The following is a 19,887-nucleotide window of genomic DNA, read 5'->3' on the forward strand; positions in this document are numbered from 1 at the left end:
TCCCATGTGGCTCAGATTTCATCTGAAATTGGGAGCCTGGCGCAGTTCCGTTTCCATTAAAATGCCCCAAAGTCTTTGTTTTCATTCAAATTCAGAGTGAAGACAGTCTAGGGAATTTGAAAAATTCAGCAAAACAGTTACCATCCCCAGACAGCTTTGCCCAGGAGGAAGCAGCCCAGGAGGAAGCAGCGGTGTTCCTGCCCTGGGGCAGCTCCGAAGGGCTGTGGTGCACACCCAGGCCCAGCCAGGCTCTGGGGGCACGCAGTTCCCAGCAGTGCTAGGGCTCTGTGCTGGTCGTGGGCTTCAAGCCCTCATCACATCCCCTAAAAACCCTGTCCCCTCCTTGTGAGGACTTCTGGGGCACTGCAGCACCTGAACATATTCTGCAGCTCCTTCGGGGTGATAGGATTTGTCTCCTGGTACATGGACACACGTCTCCTGGTCTCATGGTACATCTTTGGTCATGTCAAGGTTTTGGCAGTTGGCTCAACACTTCTGCCCTCCCCCCCCCCTCCCCCCCGCTCTTTGCATATTAGTCAACCACTTGGAAAATAAAGTTGCAGTCCGTGCCCAAAGGTTTGCCGGGCCAGGAGGGGGGTTGCACAGGAGACACAGCCTGGTATGAGCAATTTCATCAGGGCTTGCTGCAGGCAGAGGTCCCAGGCACATGATGTGGCTGAATGTGCGATGTTTGCTGACGGGGTGCAAACATAATTAATATGACCATCTGTCAGTATCCTGCCTTGAAGCTAGAAGTGAAAAGCACTGATCCTCTTGTTTCTTTGGAGAGGCACCAGGCTGGTGTTAGGCATGGTAACGCCAGTGCTACTTCAGAGCTGCTATGATAACCCAGCCCTAGCTGTACATAGCTAGGAGTGCACGATGGTGCACAGAAATGAATGTAATGAGGTGAGCTGATAGACAGGCAGACCCAGGGGACATAAGGGTTTTCTGGAAGGGGCTACAACCACCCACATATGGTCTTAAAGTCTTTAAAGCTCCAGGTGGCCTTTCCTTTCTCCCAAAGCATGGGCAGCAACAACAAGGGAGAAGTGCCTTCGCTTTATTAGGACAGCAGCAGTCACTGTCCCACAGTACGGTACCTGCCAGAGCGTGTCGAACTTGGTCCCCTCGGGGATGGAGTACTTGCCGGACTTGTCCTGGTCTATCCGATAGTGATACACTGTTTTGCCGTAGACAAGGGAGAGAGCGTAGGAGCCATTTTCCTTTTTTTCTCTCAGCCTGGTCGGAAGGAGAACTATTGAAAGCAACTCCAGGTTTTGCCCTGCAAATTACCATGGCTGTGGTGGTGGTGGGTTGCAGGGTGGGCACTTGATAAGGAGTCCCTGCACCCCCCTCTTAGAATTGCCACCTTCCCTCTGCAGAGGCTGAGGAGAGATCCTTCACCTTCTGTCTCTTGCCCCTCTTCTCCACCCTCTCCAGCTAATTCTTTCTTTCTTCAACTCATTCAGGAGATAATTAAATTAAGGGCCATCTCACTTCTGCAGAGATGCATGTGTTTTTCTAGCACAGCAAGTGCTTTCTTTTATATTTTATTGGCCATACAGTGCCTCCATTTCAGTGTTGAATGCCTCCGTCTATTGAACTCTGTATCTGATATCACCCTGTGCATTAGGAAGCGTGCTTCATACAGACATCTAAACATGAGAAATGAATAAAGCTTATGACTGGCTTTTCATGAGGGCCAGATACTGCTTCATAACTGACAGGTATGGGGTGTCAGACCCCACAGATCTGTAAACTCAGTCTGACCATGCCCAGCTAAACCTCCTCTCAGGAAGTGCCACATGAAACAAATAACTAGAGGGTAAGTGGGGAAATGCTAAAAGGACCATCTGTCAGGGTTTGCACACTCACAGGAACTTCCCATCAGGTTGTGCCCCAGAGTAGAGCCTCCGTTCAGCTTCATCCCGGCTGATGTTGCCGTGGTACCAGGGCATCCTCTCATGGGCCGTGGTGGCAATGAGCTTCTCCACCTGTGGAGCCTGGCTTATGATGGCCTGTTCAAGTGCATCCCCCTGGAAGAGAGTGAGAAATGAGACCTCCTGCTGCACTGCTGTGTTGCTGCGTGGCTTCAGCATGGCTTAGTTTGCACCCCCTTGGACAGCTGAGGCACGAAACTTGGACAGTCTTGTAACTGGAGTGCCTGTGACATTAATTGTGCCTGTAGCACTAGTGGGTTGGATTCTGTTCTGCTGCAGAATTACTCGCAGAATTACTCAAGATGAGATACTTGCTTATCTAAATTGCTCCCAGCCCTCAAATCCCTCTGAAGTCCATTGATTTGCTGGTGAGGGAAGAGAGAAGCTATTGTGTTCACATGGGGGATTTTGACATCAGGCTCGCAGGGTGCCTTCCTGCTTGGCATTCCTGGAAGAGCAGGACCACTTTCTGGTGCCTCTGCCTTCTTGGCTGCTTGCTGTCCCCAGGCACTACAGCTTATCAAGAGCAGTGCAATCTGGAAATCATGTGGGATACCACAGATGAATTTTACTGGCCCTACACTTTTTATAAACAAATGCAGGTTTTCATTTGCCAGTAGGTGGCAATGTCCTTTGTGTTATCTGCCAGGGTGTACGGTTCAGCTTCACGGAGAAACCATACAGAAGACCTCATTCTGTCAGGCACCTCTGGTCTAAAATAGACCACATTTAGAGACTTTTCATAGAAAGACTTCCTAGGGAGAATGCCTGAGCTATCTCACTTGGAAGGGATTGAGTAGGCACTATTGAGCTGACAGCAGATAAAGGAAAATTAATTATGTAGCTGCCAGTGTGACCATTTAGAGAGTTTTGCTTGGTCTGTCTCAATTATATATATTTCTGTGTACAACCAACTACAGAAGCTATTTTTAAATTTAAATAATAGACTAGATGCAGTACCCAGTACCTTAGTCTCATAGGCAAAATCTCCAATGACTTTAAAGAGCAAGGAAAACCTGAGCAACACTTTGAATCTGGTTTCATCACAGCTTCAACACAGCATTACGGAGGCACAGACACTTCATGTGCAGAGCGTTGGTCTAACTGCAGCGAGTGTTCCGTGTGCTGCAGGGGAGCAAATGGCACATGGCGAAATGCTTGCGAAGTGGGTGGTGAACCCCAACGCCCTGCAGAGCAGGTGCAATAGCACTGTTCAGAGAAATAGCCTGAAGGTTCGGGATGATGTTTAGACACGTTTCTGAAGAAGCAACTGAAAAAGTGAGAGTTAAGTCTGGTTTTAGTGCCTGCTGCCTCTGAGAAGAAGGACCTTGCTTCACCATGATGTGATATAAGAAGGGGAAGACAGCAATAGAGGTCAGGGTGGCAAGCGGCGGTAAGCCCCCAGGGAACACCCCTTGCACAGTCCCACACTGCCTTTGGCAATGTCCAGTACCTCTAGTCTCCACGTCTGCCGGACGTACTCGCGCACCATATTGTCCCTCATGCTGTCGAAGACACCAGGCTGGGGCTCCACGCCACTCGGGCGGTTGCAGGGCTTGCGGAGGGTGCAGCAGAGCCCATCGGCATCCTTGGAGTAAAACTCGCAGAGCTCCTCTGGCCCACAGTGCGCTTTGCCCCCCGCAATAGCGTAGGTACCGTTCATCTGGCGCTCGATGGCGTAATGATAAAACTGCAGGTTGCATACCATGGAGAGGACGTACCCCCCCAGACTGCGCAGGCATTGCCGCAGCAGGAACAGCCCATCCGACATGCCTGCCAGCTTGAGGTACTCCTCCGCCTCCGACCTGGCAATGCTGCCATAGTAAAAGGGCAGGTGAGCAGCAGCATCCGGCATTGCTGCGCACTTACTGGGATTGCTTGGGGCAGCTCACACGCAGCTCGTACTTGATCTGGAAGAGAGAACCAAAATTCTTCACTGACTGAATTTTTGCAAACAGGTTTAATTGGAATTCAAGCCTGTTTATCTAGGGGTTGATCAGCCCGCAGAGGACAGTCTGTAGGGGCATCTCAGACATCACATGGAGAGTAGCAACGGGTGCATTCATATCTCTGGCCAGAGAATCCCACACAGCAATTTGCCTATCCTGCTAGAACAGGTAAGCAGAAATACACCCAATCTTGATCTATTGCAAGTAATAGAGAATGCACCAAATTCTACAGTGATTGTTCTGGTCATGGATTACCTTCACTATTAAAAATGTGCTTCTTAAATCCATTCCAAAGTTTTTAGTTTTGACTTCCTACTATTTTCTCTCTAGTCTTGTTCACAATAAAAGGAAATTCTTTTTCCTCCCTGAATAAATTAGTTTTGCTGTGAGGGTCTATTAGGCCAAAATCTTACATGAATTAAGATTAAAACATGAGAGCAACATTAATTGTCTAAAGAACATCTAGATATACGGTTGCACCAAACACAGCAAAAGGAGGCAAGTATAAGCCGAGTGCTTCTAGGCAGACATTAACCATTGGTTGACAGGAGCAAGGAGAAACCTTCCTCTAATTGTCTCTTGATAAATTGTATGGATTTTTTTTCCTACAATATCTGACTGGCTGGTTTCTGAATTTGGCCAACACTCCGATCCCAGCTGGCAGTTCCTATTTCTACTTCTTACACATGTTCCTGAGAAAGCCGGAGCTCAGACATGGCCAGCCGTCATTGCAAAGTTAGTTTAATCCCGCTGTCTCTGTCAAGCTGAAATGTGCAAGCATTACTGGAGTTCCCCTCTCAGAACAACCTAAAACCAGAAAAAAACCTACCGCCGTGTTGCTGCAGCGCCGGTTCTTGGTGGGAACCCAATGAGAAATGTCACTTTGTTGACTGAGATACTGCAGAGCCCCTCCTGACAGAGAGCTATAGGAGTTCTATCAAAACATCTAAAATCCCACCCACAAATTATAGCCAATTTCCGGTGCTTAGTGGAAACATTACCAGATTTGGAGGGTCTTATTTGTTCCCTGGAGCCTAATCTTCAGTTTTGTCACTGCGTAGATGCTGACCCCAAAAAGAGTTATTGTCTCCCTCCCCATCTCCCAGAAATGCATAACTCATGTTTATAGAAAAGGCAACCCAGCTTTTTGGCTGGATCTCTGCTATTCACCCTGATTCTTCCCAACATCACCCTCATTTCCGAACATGGTGGGACAAGTCACTGCCTGATTGTTTGGTCTCACTGAGCTGCTTCAGAAGCAGCCTCTCAGGCAGTGGCTGGAGCTGTACTTGGCTGGCCATCTGCCTGCCCTGTGCCTACCTAGCAGCACTAGTGAGGGGGCTGCTTCCTGCCAGCCTCTGGCCCTGCTGAGCTATGAAAGGGTTGGCTGGATATGTGCTCTGCGTCAGTAGGAACAGGGTAGGGGTTAGAAGGAAACTGCTGAGGAGAAACCATTCCTCTGCATGCACCCTTCTCTGCTCAGCGTTCAACAGTGAAGACCCCATGGGGAACTGGATTTATGGCAACCAGAGTCTTCTCTACCTATTTGTTGTCTTCATTAAGCCCAGAAGTGGCCTTCTGATGAGAACAGGAAAGGAGAGCAGGCTTGGTGAAGGAGATGTTTTAGCTAAGGCAGGAAACCACAACAGGAAGCCGTCAGCGGCGTTTGCAGCTTGCATGCGGGACGAGTGTAAACCCTGTTAAGCGCAGCACAAGTAAGCCTGAATTGTGAAGCCCCCTTAATCAAATTCAACAAATGAAGCAAAGTGGGGTCTTGGTGGACCTGCCAGTATGAGACAGAAGGCAAAAGGAAATATACTGTAGCTAAAAACCTGAACTGGAGTCAGTGCTTTGAAAGCAAATGGCCTCCGTGGTCATTTGAAATGCTCCAGGCATCAGAGCTGCCCAAATGCCGGGCAGATGCAGCCCCCAGCACTGCTCCTGAGACAGAACAACTGCCAGGGCAGGACCCAGGAGGGTGGGATGTCCCGCACTGGAGGATGTCAGAAGCAAGCACTGCAGCTCTTAGTTTTGACTGCAGAGTCAGGCCCATGAGTCATATTCATGAGTGAAGGAAGAGGAAGCGCTGAGTAGGCAGTGGAAGGTTGATAGCCTTCTTCATGTGCTACTAATTTCCACTGGCTACCTGGGTTAAACAGTGATTAGGTACAAGGATGATGCACCCAAACATGCTGATTCCCTTCTCCGGAAAGTTCAGGAGCAAAACATCACAGAAAATGGAACATGTTTGAAAATCGGTCAGGTGGAAGTGAGACAGCAGAAGCCACTGATCACTACTGAGCTCCCACAAAGTTTCCAGGTGCTTACGCAGGCAGTTCTGTTGCAAACAGACTGTTTTTTTCTCTGCAAGCACAGGGCTGGAGTCCGGAGAGCCTCCATACAAGAGTGAACCCAGGCCTCTGGGTGGGCCTGAACAACCGTGGCACAACCTTAGCAGACTCAAACCTCACACAGCTTTGTTTTTCTGCAGTGTAAAGCACAGATGAAAATGAGAACCGATTTCATGGATGGCTTTTACAGACAAACTAGTGGCTGGAAGAAGCTGTGAAAGGCTCCCTCAACCACCGTCTTCAAGCAGCAGGACCTGATTTTTCCAGCATCTTCTAAATCTCTGTCCCTTGGGCTGTAGCAACCCAGATGCTGAGCATTCCTGTTGGTTTTGGGTGCTCAGCCCAGGTTAGAAATAGCCCTTGTGGAGAAAGCCCACGAAGGCAGGGCTCCTGCAGTTATGGCCACGTCTGCAAGCTGGCGCTGTGACGTGAGGATGCACTGAAGAAAACAGCGCCCACGTAAAAAGCAGAGTCAGATCTGCACACAGGAAAGTCGTGCAGGAAACTATTGACATGTCAGTCAATCAGATCTATATATAGCTGGCTACTCGCTTCTATTTAGATTAGACAAGAACCATCAGGAACTGGTTTGACTTTATAATTTCCCAGAAGAGCAGGTCCAATTTGTGCTGTACCAGTGCCAGTCCCTGAGAGGCTGCCAGAGGAAGTGGTGGCAAACTGTAGCACCCCATAGGAGAGTGTTTTCTGTCTCACTATGGCCACGACAAACCCCCACAGCACTGCCCTGGCTGCCTGGGCTGTCTCTTTAAGGTGGCCGACCCGGGGGTGGAGGACCCGGGGAGGGATGGAGGCTGGGAAAGGCCCGGGGGGGGGGGGTTATAAAAGGGGTCTGGGCGAGTGGGTGCCCTGGAGGGGCTGGTGCAGGGAGCTGCTGTTTGAGGTGTGTGGTGGCAACGTGGGGGAGGAGGGGTTTTTTTTTGAGCAACTCTGTAAAAGGTGTTTAATTGAGGGGAGGCAACTGAAGGTAAGAACTGCCGGGCTGAATGTGGCATTGCTGGGGCAGAAGGTCTGGCTGGGGGGAGCAAGAGGCTCGGAGCTACCGTGCCACTCACTTGCCCTGTCCCTGGGCTGTGAGTGGGGAATGACTGCCACCTCGGGGCTTGCCTGCCCTGCAGGAGGCTGCTGCTGGCTGAGGCCAGGTTGCCCCAGCCGCCTGCTGAGCCCTGCAGCTCCTCCTGGCATCCCTTGGCCTCTCACTGCACTGGTGAGGTTCTGCAGAGCTCCATGCAGGCCTCTTGCCTCGCCCTGCTGCAAGAAGCTAGTGCAAGAGTAGATGTGTTCTCCTGTGATGCTGTTTGCAGCCCTTTTTTGGTGCTGTAGGAAAACCTGGGTAAAACTTTGTACCTGGTACTATCTTGATCTGCTTGGTGTTTACTGAGCTCTCCAGGAGTCTGCTGCTGGAGCTGATCCTGTGGAGGTGTGGGGCTGAGCCTGGGTGCAGGGGCTGTGGCAGAGGGAAGGTGGAGGCAGGGCTTAGGAGAGAGCAGGATGGCACAAAGAGTAGGGTAAATGGAACAAATCATCAGTAGCTGCTTCCCTGTGGCTTTAGGTGCATACCAGCCATCTTCTGGCTTGCCTAGGGCTGTGGAGGAGCAGCTATGCCCAGTTCTTTCCCCTAGATTCCCTTCTGTTGTTCCTGGTCTGATCCAAGAACTGGTTTTATAGTGAAGAGCCTGGTTGAAGATGAAGGACTGTAAAATGTTTCAAGTGTACAAGTTCCCTTTCTAAGTCATTTATCCCAGGAGTGGCTTGTGACATGTAAGAGGATGAGCTGTGAGACGATTCCTGGATTGTGAGCATATAGTCTTCTAAATGCTAAATAACAGTAGACTTGAAATAACTTTGATTAAACTTCAAATGCTTCTCAGTTTAAAGAAAACTTCAACCTTGACTTGGATTGGCCTTACTATACTCCTCTAATGACTCTTGATTAATGTTAAATTTGCATTTGTGCATTCCATAGCAGCTCTTCCCAAAGCTTCCTCATGAGCACTTATGTTCCTTGCTTTAACTGCTTTCCTAACCTCCCTGCTGACTGCATATTAAAACGTCAACTACACAATCATTTATTAACACTTGAGCTATGTGTGAGTAGGAGTTTATGAAACTGTGAGCCCATTTTTGTTCGTACTCATAAACAGCATGCCTTCTGCTTATATTGAAGATAATAATCTTCTGTACTTGTCAGTGGGTATTACTGACTCAGTCCTACCTGAAATGGCTGTATTTACAGAAACTCCACAGAAAAAGCTCCCTGCTCTTGCTGGAGTCCTGTGGCCTGAATTCTACAAAGGACCTGATCTACCCTTTGCTGTCCTTGAAGTGAGCAGGTAAGTGCAGACTGCCCCTTGCTGCCTGTGGATCCCTGGCCATGTGCAGAAATGCTTCATACACCTAAGCCCCTTTGAAGTGAAACATGGGAGTCATCTGGCCCCAGGGAGAGTTCAGTCCTTTTTGGAATAAAGATGTTAAATTCCACAGTATCCTTTGCAAGGCCTCATGCAGGGGCCTGGTACTGCTGGGATGCACTTGATGCAAAAGCTCCTGACAGTGGTGTACCAACTTTGAAAAAAAGCTGGTACCATGGAGATCAGAACCCTTCATCCCCAACTCCTTCCAAACTCTTGGCCAGAGACCTAGTGGCACCCCATCACAGTATTATTGAAGATTTAAAATAAACATAGGTGATAGTTCTGTTTAAATGCTTGTGCCTTGGTGTTACAGTACCTGTGTGATGAAGCAGCCATTGCTTACCCAGCGGCAGGGCTGCTGGTGGCTGGTTTCCTGTTCCTCCTTCCACCCAGGATCAGAACTAGCCAGGCTGCCTTAGGTCCCTCAGCTCTCTTAAAGCACTTACTCCCACAAGCAGGCAGCATTCAAGGGCTTGATGTCTGAGCATGCTGCTTGCAGACCCCCCTTCAGAGTCAGCCTGATGCTTGTATCTGCACCCAAATATGCAGGAGTGGTCATGTGCCACCTCTGCCCCTGTTGCAGCTCCCAGCTGCTTCTTGCTGCTTTGCTTCAAGCTGGCCACTCTTAACCTGCCTGAGTGGGTGAGGCTGCTCATCCTTCTCAGAAAGGGAGAAACAGTGCAACAGAGCATGGAAAATTGATGACACGCTTGTTTGGTGCAGTCAGATGGCAATAAAGGCCTGAGCTCATTCATATCCTGCTGGGGACTTGTTTTCCTTCTGTGGTTATTTGTCAAATGCTAATGAGCGGAAGCAATTTGCTCTTCTCTCCTTGAGAGCAGGAGACAAGGAGGGGGCAGGGGAGGGGCAAGGCCACCTGCCTGGGGCCCTGGTGGTTATAACTATCTGCCTCTTTTGTTCAAGCTGTTGCTTTAATGGCCAGGATTGCCTTGTTCCCAGAAAGCAGTTTTCTGGTGTTAGCCTGCTTCCTCTGAGCTTTTCACTGATGCATGTGAACCAACGGTGCAGCTGCCTCTGGTAACAGGAGGCAGGGCTTGGTGCCTCCCTACAGGATGCCGGCGCAGGTTTTTCTGCAGTGCCATAGAAAGAGAATCGGGCGGAGTGTGGTCCCCTGAGCCAAAATGGTCATCTCATGAAAGGAAATGAAGTTACCACCTAGTTGACCAAGGGAAGTCAGTAGATATAATTCTTCAGAATTTCAGCAAAGCTGTTGATTCTATTTCTCACAGTATCCTTCTGGGCAAAATGTGTAGCATTCAGCTAGATACTCACATAATGCTGTGAGTGAACAACTGGCTGATGGGTTGGGCTCAAATGGCTATCATAAATGGGGTTACAGCAGGCTGAAGCTAGTCACTAGTGGGGTTCTTTCTGCAGGGCTCCATTTTAGGGACAGTTCTCTTCAATGTTTTTGTAACTGACCTGGATGCAGGACTCAAATGTATACTAAGTTTGCAGATGACACTGACTGCCTTGAGGGTAGAGATGCCTTACAGTGAGATCTTGACAAACTAGAGGGCTGGGCAATCAACAGCATGAAGCTTAACAAGTGCTGGATTCTGCACCTGGGATGGAACAACCCCAGCTGTATGTACAGTTTGGGGGATGAGAGGCTGCAGAGCAGCCCCCCAGAAAGGGCTCGGGGGGTTCTGGCTGACAGCAAGTTGAACCAGTCAGCAGTGGGCCCTGGCAGCCAACAGGGCCAACTGTGCCCTGGGGTGCCTCAGGCCCGGCATTGCCAGCCAGGCGACGGAAAGGATCGTCCCGCTCTGCTCCGCCTGCTGCGGCATCACCTTGAGCATCACATGCAGGCTTGGGCACCACAGTATAACAAGGACATAAAGCTATTAGAGAGCCTCTCAAGGAGGGCTACGAAAATGGTGAAGGGTCTGGAGGGAAAGATGTGTGAGGGGTGGCTGAGGTCCCTTGGTTTGTTCAGCCCAGGGAAGAGGAGGCTGAGGGGAGGCCTCATGGCTGTCTGCAGCTTCCTCACGAAGGGAGCAGAAGGGCAGGTGTTGAGCTCTGCTCTCTGGGGACAGCGACAGGGCCTGAAAGAATGGTGATAGGGTGTGGGGGGGGTCAGGTTGGATATTACTAAAAGGTTCTTCCACCAAGAGAGTGGTTGGGCACTGGAACAGGCTCCTCAGGACAGTGGTCACAGCACCAAGCCTGCTGGAGTTCCATAAGTATTTGGACAATGAAATCAGACATGGTCTGATTTTTGGGTGGTCTTGTGTGGAGCCAGAAGTTGGACTCCATGAGCCTTGTGGGTTCCTTCCAATTTGGGATATTCTGAGTATTGCAGTAGGAAGTACCAGTAGGTCTCTGGACACATGCAGGTGGCTTTCCTATGTTTGGTTTACACAGGCAAATTGTATACATTAGCATGTTTCCTATTTACATGTGGTCGTGTCTGTGGTGTCACATGTTCTTTCTAACAAAGTGCACCCGACTCTCACTAAAATCTTTTTATCTGGTTGTGCTTTAGTTGGGGAATACAGATGGAAAGACAGCCAAGCATGTAGATCTTGGTGTGCTTCTCGGTGTCCAAGGATGGCAGCTCAGTGCAATACAAGTAGTTGTTCTTAATCTTCTTTACATTGGTTGATTACTGGCTACAGGACTGACTAATTAGTTCTGCAACTAACTATAACAGTGTTTTGGCTAAATACTTGTCTCTTTCCCTAAAGAAAAGGGTATTGGTTCTTTATAAAGTGCTTCTTTTCGGTGAAAAAATTTCTGAGCAAGAGTTTGTTTGTAGGTAGGAGCCTGGGAGACCCTGATAAATCATAAGGTCCAGAACCATGTTTTTAGCAATGCTGCATGTAAGAAAGGGCACAGAAAAATTAACTGAATGTGATGGTTTGTTTAAACTCAAGCTGATGTTATTTGGGGAATGTGCAGTGATGTGGACAGGCCGAAGTAACCTGGCCACTGTATCCTATACAGTGAAGAAGAGAGCTTTGCTGTACCCTATGGTGGCTGGGTTAGTGCAGGAACAGAAACCTGAGTTCTGGTCCCCCACAGCTACCCTTGGACCTCCTACTGGTTTGTAATAGCATCCTCTCATAATCCAAATGTCCCTGGCGGGCAGCTCTGGACTAGGTGGGGTGATGGGCCCACGGGCAGGGGTGACACTGCTGTGTGATGGGGTAAAGCAAAGTAACTGTCCTAAGGCAGCATGTCCTCAGCTGTTGTGTGTGGATTGAGTTTGGAAGGCTGTGAAAACACCCTGCTGATCCTTTGTAGAGCCACTGAAAACACTTCTGGCCCTGGACCCACTCATCCTGAACAGCTTTTAATTAGGGTCTAACATAGTTAAACACAGTACATTGTTCACTGCCTGGTATTCCTGAGTGCTTTTGTGGTCTGGTAACTCAGCTATGGGTCATCATGTCTAAACAAATGATGTCAAGATGTCCTAAGGATGAGTGAGCACAGAACTTGTCCCTGTGTTTACCTGCCACTCAGGTGGAGCTGAGGTTGACAACTAACTGGAGTGAGGAGCTGGTACCCCAGCAGCATTCTCTGGTTTTTGGTATAGCAGATGCTTTCATGGAGCCAGTAAAAGCAAGCTGCAGTAATGCAACAAAACATCCATATGCTGAGAACGGTTATGTTGCTTGCTTCTACCTGGCCTCACTGCATTACCTCAAAGGGTTTTTGCTGAAATAAAAGCTTATTGCAGCATTGTGGTCCTGGAACTTTCCAGTACAGAGCGTGGGGAGCAGCAGGCTGAAGAAAGGTTAAATGAGATTTACATAAGCAATTTGCAGCTAGCCTGTGGCTTAAGTCATTCCTTGGCACTACTGCTGGTGGCACAGCCCTTAGCAGGGTGCAGTAAAGGTGACGCTGCAGATGTGACAAGGCTTTAAGCTGCAGTGGTGTGAGGGCACTGGCCATGATGGATATTTTTGGAAATGTTTCTCATGTTCTGCACTGGCTTTGGTCCTTCTGATGGTTCTGAGCAGGTACCTTTTCTGGAAGGACTGGAACCTGCTGAGCAGGTTGAATGCTGCTCTGAACAATGTGCCCTCACCTCTGCCCCTCTCATGGCTCCCAGCGGTGAAGCATCTGACAACTCCATTTCCAACTGCAAAAGGACCCAGCGTGGAGCCTGATGTCTTTTTCTACATAAAAACCATCTGCATTAATGCTTTGGGTCTGTCATTTAAAGATAAGTATATAGTTGAGCTTAGTTTAGGAGTATATTTTTTTTTGCAGTACCTACAGATTCCTTGGAAGATCACAGCTGCTGCCTGTGCTGCTTATGAGTATGCAGCTGTTACCTCCTGAGTTTTTCAGGGCAGAAAAGATGGAGAAGAGACAGGCAAACTGAGGAGAGAGGAGTTGTGTGTGCAGTTACCATCAGGTCAGGTGCAGAGCTCCAAAGTCTTGTTCCCTTACTTCCGGTGTGCAGGGCTCTGCAGCCACTAGGCTGCAATCCCTTCCTGATGGGTGTTGACTTTGTGCCCTACTTGGTAGGATACTGGATTATCAGCTATCCTGGGGAGGGAGGCAAGCTGTCTGGGAATAACATGGGGGGGCGGGGGGGGGGGCAGCTCACCCACCTGCTGGCCAGCCTCCAGCTAGAGTTTTTTCTCAAATGGGTTAAAACCTGTTGATTCAGTGAAAGTGCATTGCATTGGGCATGTATGCAGGCTAAGGTTGATCTGATGACCTGGTTTCAGTTCTTTAATCTTGCTGCCTTTGCTTTTTGAGAGGCGACAGTTACTGTGTCCTCTCTATACTGATCATCCGTTTGCCTCTGCTTTCGTAATGGGACCATTTAACATTGTAGATATTATCAGACATCTGTTGGTCTTCTGTTTTGCACTGGTCCATCCAAAACTGCCTGGCTTCTCCTTGGTCTATAATACAAGCTATATTTTTAAGGTGTATTCTTACTTTGGACAGTATCTCTATGCATATGAGGCGCTTCAGAATCATACTTCTATAGTCCTGCTCTGAAGCCATCACTAGAGCCTGAAGTCCCTGTCAGGAGGGGAGGCAGGAGAACGGGGAGCAGAGTAGTGAGCAGTAAAGCCAATAGTGAGCAGGTCGTAGCGGTGCCGCATCAATAGTGTGCGTTGGTGCCCTGAACATTAGCCGGGAGGAAGGCTTCAGTGTGCTCAAGCTGCCCTGTAACTCTGCTCCTCAGTGCTGACACAATAGTGTGTTAAAATGGGAGACTACCTTACGTAGCTCTGCTAGAGGGGATTTAGGCAGGCAGAGCATAAATGTTGAACTCAGAACTTGGCTTAGACACCAAAGCAACTTCTCTGTGCTTGCAGTAAGTGCCATGGGCTCTCAAATGGCCATGAGTCAGTGAGGTTTCTCAATCTCATTTTGCTAGCCCAAGCAAAGGGGGCTAGCAGCAGATCCAAACATGACCAAATGAGTGTGTTGGGCAGCTGGTGTTTGCCACTGGCACTGCAGCCCTAGCGCTTGCTTTTATGAGCAAAATATTACTGTAAGTAGACTCTCTGGTGGGGAAGAGGCTGGCAGAGCACTGAGTGCACTCACTGCTTCTCAGATATAAAAAGATGAGTTTCGTTTACATGGAACAGATCAGAACGAAGTTACTGTAGCTTTAAAAAAAAAATCAACCACTAGCAAAACCAAACAAAAACCCCAAACCCACCCATGTGATTCAGTACCAGTAGTGAACATGATTCTGGCACCTTGACACTATTGAGATTATTTAGTCCAGGAGGTGTTTTGATACTGGAAGTGTTGTAAACATTCCAAGTTTGGGATGGAGCAATAAGTGAAGGGCTTGACTGATGGGCTAATGAGTACAGCTCTTCGGAACTGATAAAATATAGGGATAAAGGAGAAGATAACCAGACTTTCCACTGATTCATGAAACATTTCCTAATAAAATCCATCAGGATGTGGAACAGTGGAAGTCCCGTTCCTAGTCACTTAACACTGGATCAGTACTGTAGTGGGGAACAATCATCTACAGGCAGGAAGAAACCGGGATGAGCTAATAGGACTTTCCCATATCTAACTTCTGCAATTCTGAGTTCCATTCAGGGAAAATTGCACTTTCAATTCCTTTCTCTGGCCAATGTAACTTCTAGTTCAGCCAAGGCTCCATGGAATACAGAAACACTGAACGCAGAAACATTTTGCTTCCACTGTTGATGTTTTTGGTCTTCTGAACATCAGTGTCAGAAGTAAGAATGAAGTCTTCTGCTTGCTCACTAGACTATTATACGGACAATATTTACTGTTCTCCTGCACTTTTTTTATGTGGCTAACTGATCAGCTACATGGCTACTGAGGTGAAAAAATAGCTCTTTCTCCATGGTCTCATAAGTTCTTAGCTTTTGTTCTTTCTATGCTATCGATGGGAGGTTATATTAATATCTACCTGTGCTTAGTCCATGCTTCTTACCATGGGCAAAATGCACCGTTTCCCATAACTTTTCCACAAGGCAAGCTTACTTTGAACCTTTGTAGTTAAACATACAAACACCATTCTCTTGTCCCTGAACACAAGACCCTGGGATATGAGCAGCAGAGCGTTAACACTGTCTTCTGGAAAACCTTTTGATCGTTCAGCTTCTGCTTCACTCTCCTGCAACCTCCCCTTGTCAGCAGAACAGGCCGGTTACTTCTGCTGTGGGATGCTAATAACCCATCAAAACAGATTCCTCCAAGGAGGACATTATGGTCCAGGGACAGGGCTTTGTGCTGCAGAGCTCTCCAGGTTGCTGGATTGCATCCAGCTGTGGTGGGACAGGCTGGATGTTCCTGTCCAGCAGCCGTTGGGGCGCTGCTGGCAGAATTGTTGCTGGTCTCACAGCCTGGTTCATAGTGGGTGGGTCGTGGCAGCAACAATTAGTTGCAAAGAGGCTTTTCTTTGGCAGTCCCAGAAGAAAGAGTGCAAACCCTTGCAGGTCCCAGGGGAGCCAGGATGCTGGCAGCTGTGCAGGGCATGTTGTGCCCTGCATGGGTCAGCTGAGTTCTCAGAACAACCTAGTGCTGTTCAAGCCCGCCCTTGTAGCGTGACTTCGGAGAGCTGAACACCCTGGAAAGTTCTGCCTGCGCCTCTGGCACCTATCTCCCCATTTCCCTGTGACTGTAGGGCATTCCTCTAGGCTCTTGTCTGTTCCTCCATCAAAATTATGTTCCTTGGGGCAGTATTTGCTGGCTCCTTTCACAGCTCAGCACAGCAGTGGAGTCTGCTGTGCCTGTCTTTACCGCTTCCGGCTGCGGCAGGACCCTTGCCGACATCAATCTGTCCTTTTTAACTTGACGTGATGATGGCTGCAGGACCTTGAACATCTGATGCAGGACTGGGGGGAGAGATTCTTCCACTGGCCTAGAGAAGTATGCATAGTCTCACACTGCTCCCTAGGGCTGTATTAATTTAATAAGGCTGTAGTTGTTAAGTAATAGCTGTGGGGCGTACTTTTACCTCTGCCTTCTAGCTCTGTGCATGACAGATTGTAATCTCATCAGATAAGAGAGGGGCAAGCCATATGTGTACATCTGCACCTATAATCTTCAGGATCTGTGCAAACATCTAAGGGGAAGAGGGTCATGATTTTTACTCAAAATATCTTTCTATTTTCCATCTGCCTTGCAGATGTCAACAATTTTCTAGGTATGGTTCTGCTCCAGAGATGTGCACTGGGAGTTTTCTGATGAGGTGAAGAGGCAGGTAGGAGCAGGATAGCCCAGGAGCAACGAAAAACTGACTAATCGGTTCTTAATTGACCCAACCTGTCCATAACTGTTTACACAGTGGACTCTACTGACAGATTATTTAGAAGCTTTTCAGAAGCACAAATACATAGCCCAGATTAATAATATAATCAGTTAAATCCTTGAAGTGTTATTCTCTTATTGGCCAAAAACTCGAATGAGAGAAAATCTGGGCAAAAATTGATTGTGTTGGGCATCTCAGATGCAGAAGGACTTCCTCTGGAATGCAAGTTTGAATCTGAGTCAATGACTGGTAGGTGATGGGTCTGGTATCTCTTGAGCTTTGTCTCTATCATTTACTTTTCTGTCAGTTTGTTATTAATAGGTGGCAGCAGCTGCAGCTATGGGAACAGTGCTATGGGGGAGTGACTTTTGTCAAATAAATAGGACAAATCCTCAAAATCCTGCTGCAGTGCTGGTGGAATACTGAGCAGCCCTGCCAAGCCTTGCGGTGGACAAAATAGAAGGCACAATGTTCTGCTTTGGTGTTTAACTCCTGCAGTATATAATTTTCTCAGTTTGCATACAAGAAAACTTTAAAATTGCTCATCTCCTTTGTAACCTTGCAATGCATCAGTACTCTTTGCTGGAAAGTCTGGCAGGTAGTAAGAAATTCCCCTAACAGCCAGGATCTTCCCTGCCCATTCACAGACTTTACCCCAGGTTTTGCCAAGGACAGTACACACTTTAGGCCTTGAAAATGTGCCTTTGTTGGATCCTGAATGTGCTCTGCATCCACATGCCATCTTTCAGTTTTATTTTTCTGGGCAGATAAGGGATGAAATTTATGATCCCTCTCCTGCTGATGAATACAAGGCAGGCAGAAGAGCTCATACCACAGTAATGCCCTGGACTGCAGTTCTGCCAAGTCACACACTTGCTGTTGTGTTATGCTGCCTACCACAGTAAGCACACTATATCTAGATGAGCAAGGATGGGTCTTGGAAAAATAGTCAGTTCATTATCTCTGTGCATGCTTTATTTTGGCCAATGAGGTTCAGAAAAGAAATTTCTTGTGCTGCTTTAAGATCCTGTGGAATTTTCAGAAAAATACAGCATTATCTGAAGCTTTTTACCCCATTTACTGTTCCAGACTCCCTAAATCTGTTTGAGTCATTAACTCACCTTAACAACTGCATTGTGTTTTCCCCTCAGTGTCACCAAGAAGATGAAGTGATTGCTTTCTGGCGTACTGTAGGATCCTTCAGAATAAAGAGCTACGTATGTCCTACGTGCCAAGGTACAAGCAACAGGCCCTGCCTAAAAGATTCAACTTCTGCAGCATTCGTGCTGTGTGGCTTGTGTGCAATTGTCCCTGCTAAACTAATCCTGTCATCGGCTGCAAGAGATTCATAAGCCTCCTGTCATCCCTTCAGGTCCAGACTAGCTCTGCAGTCTTGTGCCAATGTTTTTATGCATGCTTGGGAGTAGTGTCAAAGCACAGCATAGTTGCAAAGGATCCCTGGGTTCCAGAGATCCTGCTGCAGATCCTGGGTGAATTGATGGCTCACCTCATGCAGGGTCCAGCCATGGGCACAGAGCAGTGCTTAGCTGTGGCTGCCTTTAATACCTGCTGCCCCCAAAGGGGGTGAGAGCTTCACGTGCTTGTAGCAGGGCACAATCGTTTTGCATGGGGTAGCGGTCTTTGGAGAAGCTTGGTCACCAGAAATGGGATTAACTGCAGTAGGATCGCACTACAGATGACCGCAGCTTGGGGCTTCCAGTGCTCAAGTCAGCTGGGGTATCTCTGTGCTGTGAATGTGCCATAGCACAGGTAGGCATTGATCAGCAGAATTAGAGAAATTCAGGCACCCCAATCCTGTTGGAAGACAAAGGCTGTTATGCAGGCTGGCTTAAGAGGCTTCAGTCCTGTGGCTTATGAAACTAGGTCTTGGGCAAAGCTGCCCAGGTATGAATCGGGAGAGGATGGCAGTCAGTACTCAGAAGCAGTTTGGGGCCATGCTTTTCCAAGACCTTTTGAAAATGCTCTGTTAGGTGTTGAACTTAAGGCCCCAGCACTTAACACTTTGGCACTTGCTGCTCACTAAAGTAGCTACAGGGAAGTGGGAGATGATTCTTGTATTGCCAAGGGCAGATTTAACACCATAGGGCATGCCTTCCCAGATCTGTAGAAAAGGGCCAGAGCGCAGGCAAGCTGTGCTTTGTCTGATTTGAGCCAAGGGCACTGCACGGGCAGCTCCTGGCTTAAGGTTATAAACTGGGCAAATCGCAGAATCATCTAGGTTGGAAAATACCTTCAGGATCATCCAGTCCAACCATCGTCTTGACCTAGTGAGTCCCATCACTAAATCATGTCCCTCTGCCATGTCCACGAATCTCTTAAATACCTCCAGGGATGGGGACTCCATTACTTCCACCACAGGGCAGCTTGTTCCACTGCTTGACCAGATAAAGTAAAATGACAGCTCAGAGCCTAACAGTCACCTCCAGCTCAACAGCAAAGGTTAACTGAGCAGCGTTTCTGAGTTTTGAAGGGCAAAAGATGAATCTTAGCTTGAAACCTAATCTGCAAGCATGAGAGGAATTCTGCAAGATCCAGCTCATTTTCCAAAGCCATAGTGAGTAGCATGTTTAAAATATTGTCCTGGGGGTGAGCTTCTAGGCCTCAATACATCTTCATCAAAGCAGGAGGGCAAACTTTGCTTTAGCACTGATCAGGATGTTTTTGAACACTATTTCAGAGTAGAGTGAGACCATTCCTTCTCTATATTTTAAGAGGATTAAACAGTTCAGATTGCACAGGGCTACAAAGTGATAAGAGGACATTCCTGAAGAAATTTCGAAGAGCAAAATGAATACTTCTGGAGGCAGGGGGAAGTTGGACTTGGACTTCACTAGTTCAGCTGTTTTTACAAGAGCATATCAGCTCTGAAGCGTAGGTATATGTTTGCACGTGACCAGCATGCATTTGAGCAAAGCGTGTGACTTGCAAGTGGTAATGGAAGTTTACGTTCACAATCAGTCATTTCCTATGTGAAAAGGTCTGTTCTGAGTGTTGAAATGCACTACAAACAGGCAGCTTGTTATCTCTGTTTTCCAAGTGTAGAGCTGAGGTGCAGAAGCATTGGACTAGGCCTGCACAGGGCTTTTCAGTTACTTTAATAACAGGGCTTTTTGTTCCAGTCACTTGAATGGGATTTTAGGAAGTAGAGTTATCGTAACACCGTAGTTTATGCTTTATCCTGCCTACCTTCCTTAGAGTGGCTACAGCTTTCTGCTTCCTGGCTCTGTATGGAGTTTGCAGAAAGCTGCCCATGTTTTCCATAGCCCCTGGTATCTGTTGTCTGTCCTGAGCTCTTTCCAGCCTGTCCTTGCCTATTCAATGCTAGACCCAGCAAGGCCTTTCCTGACACCTCTGGGGATATTATGAGCATAAGTTAGCATCATTCAGTGGTTAAAACCACTTAAAAATACCTGTTCTTGCACTCCTGGTAAGGAAAGGAATAAA

General features: G+C 47.9%; 2 protein-coding genes across 9 annotated transcripts in view; one reads left to right on the forward strand and one right to left on the reverse strand.

The window, feature by feature from the left end:
- ZAP70 (zeta chain of T cell receptor associated protein kinase 70) overlaps positions 1-19,887 on the reverse strand; it is a 32,229-nt gene that overhangs the window by 8,264 nt on the left and 4,078 nt on the right. The window contains exons 1-4 of one of the 2 annotated variants that reach the window (XM_083810668.1): positions 4,722-5,062; positions 3,397-3,853; positions 1,879-2,039; positions 1,104-1,242 (exon numbers count right to left, since the gene is read on the reverse strand). In XM_083810668.1, the coding sequence (XP_083666794.1) occupies positions 1,104-1,242; positions 1,879-2,039; positions 3,397-3,798 (702 nt within the window). In that variant the 5' untranslated portion in view covers positions 3,799-3,853; positions 4,722-5,062. Of the gene's footprint in view, positions 1-1,103; positions 1,243-1,878; positions 2,040-3,396; positions 3,854-4,721; positions 5,063-19,887 lie in introns of those variants that run through there. The other variant, XM_083810667.1, reaches the window with a different exon arrangement.
- Positions 7,096-19,887, forward strand: part of ADAMTS10 (ADAM metallopeptidase with thrombospondin type 1 motif 10) — a 72,848-nt gene continuing 60,056 nt past the window's right edge. For 3 of the 7 annotated variants that reach the window (XM_083810650.1, XM_083810651.1, XM_083810653.1), the window contains exons 1-2: positions 7,118-7,228; positions 8,498-8,594. The gene's annotated coding sequence lies outside the window, so the exon portion shown is untranslated. Of the gene's footprint in view, positions 7,229-8,497; positions 8,595-17,573; positions 17,659-19,887 lie in introns of all 7 variants that reach the window. The other 4 variants (XM_083810648.1, XM_083810647.1, XM_083810649.1 and 1 more) reach the window with 3 other exon arrangements.

Source organism: Anser anser, assembly GCF_964211835.1.
Source record: "Anser anser genome assembly, chromosome: 25".
Classification (NCBI taxonomy): domain Eukaryota; kingdom Metazoa; phylum Chordata; class Aves; order Anseriformes; family Anatidae; genus Anser; species Anser anser.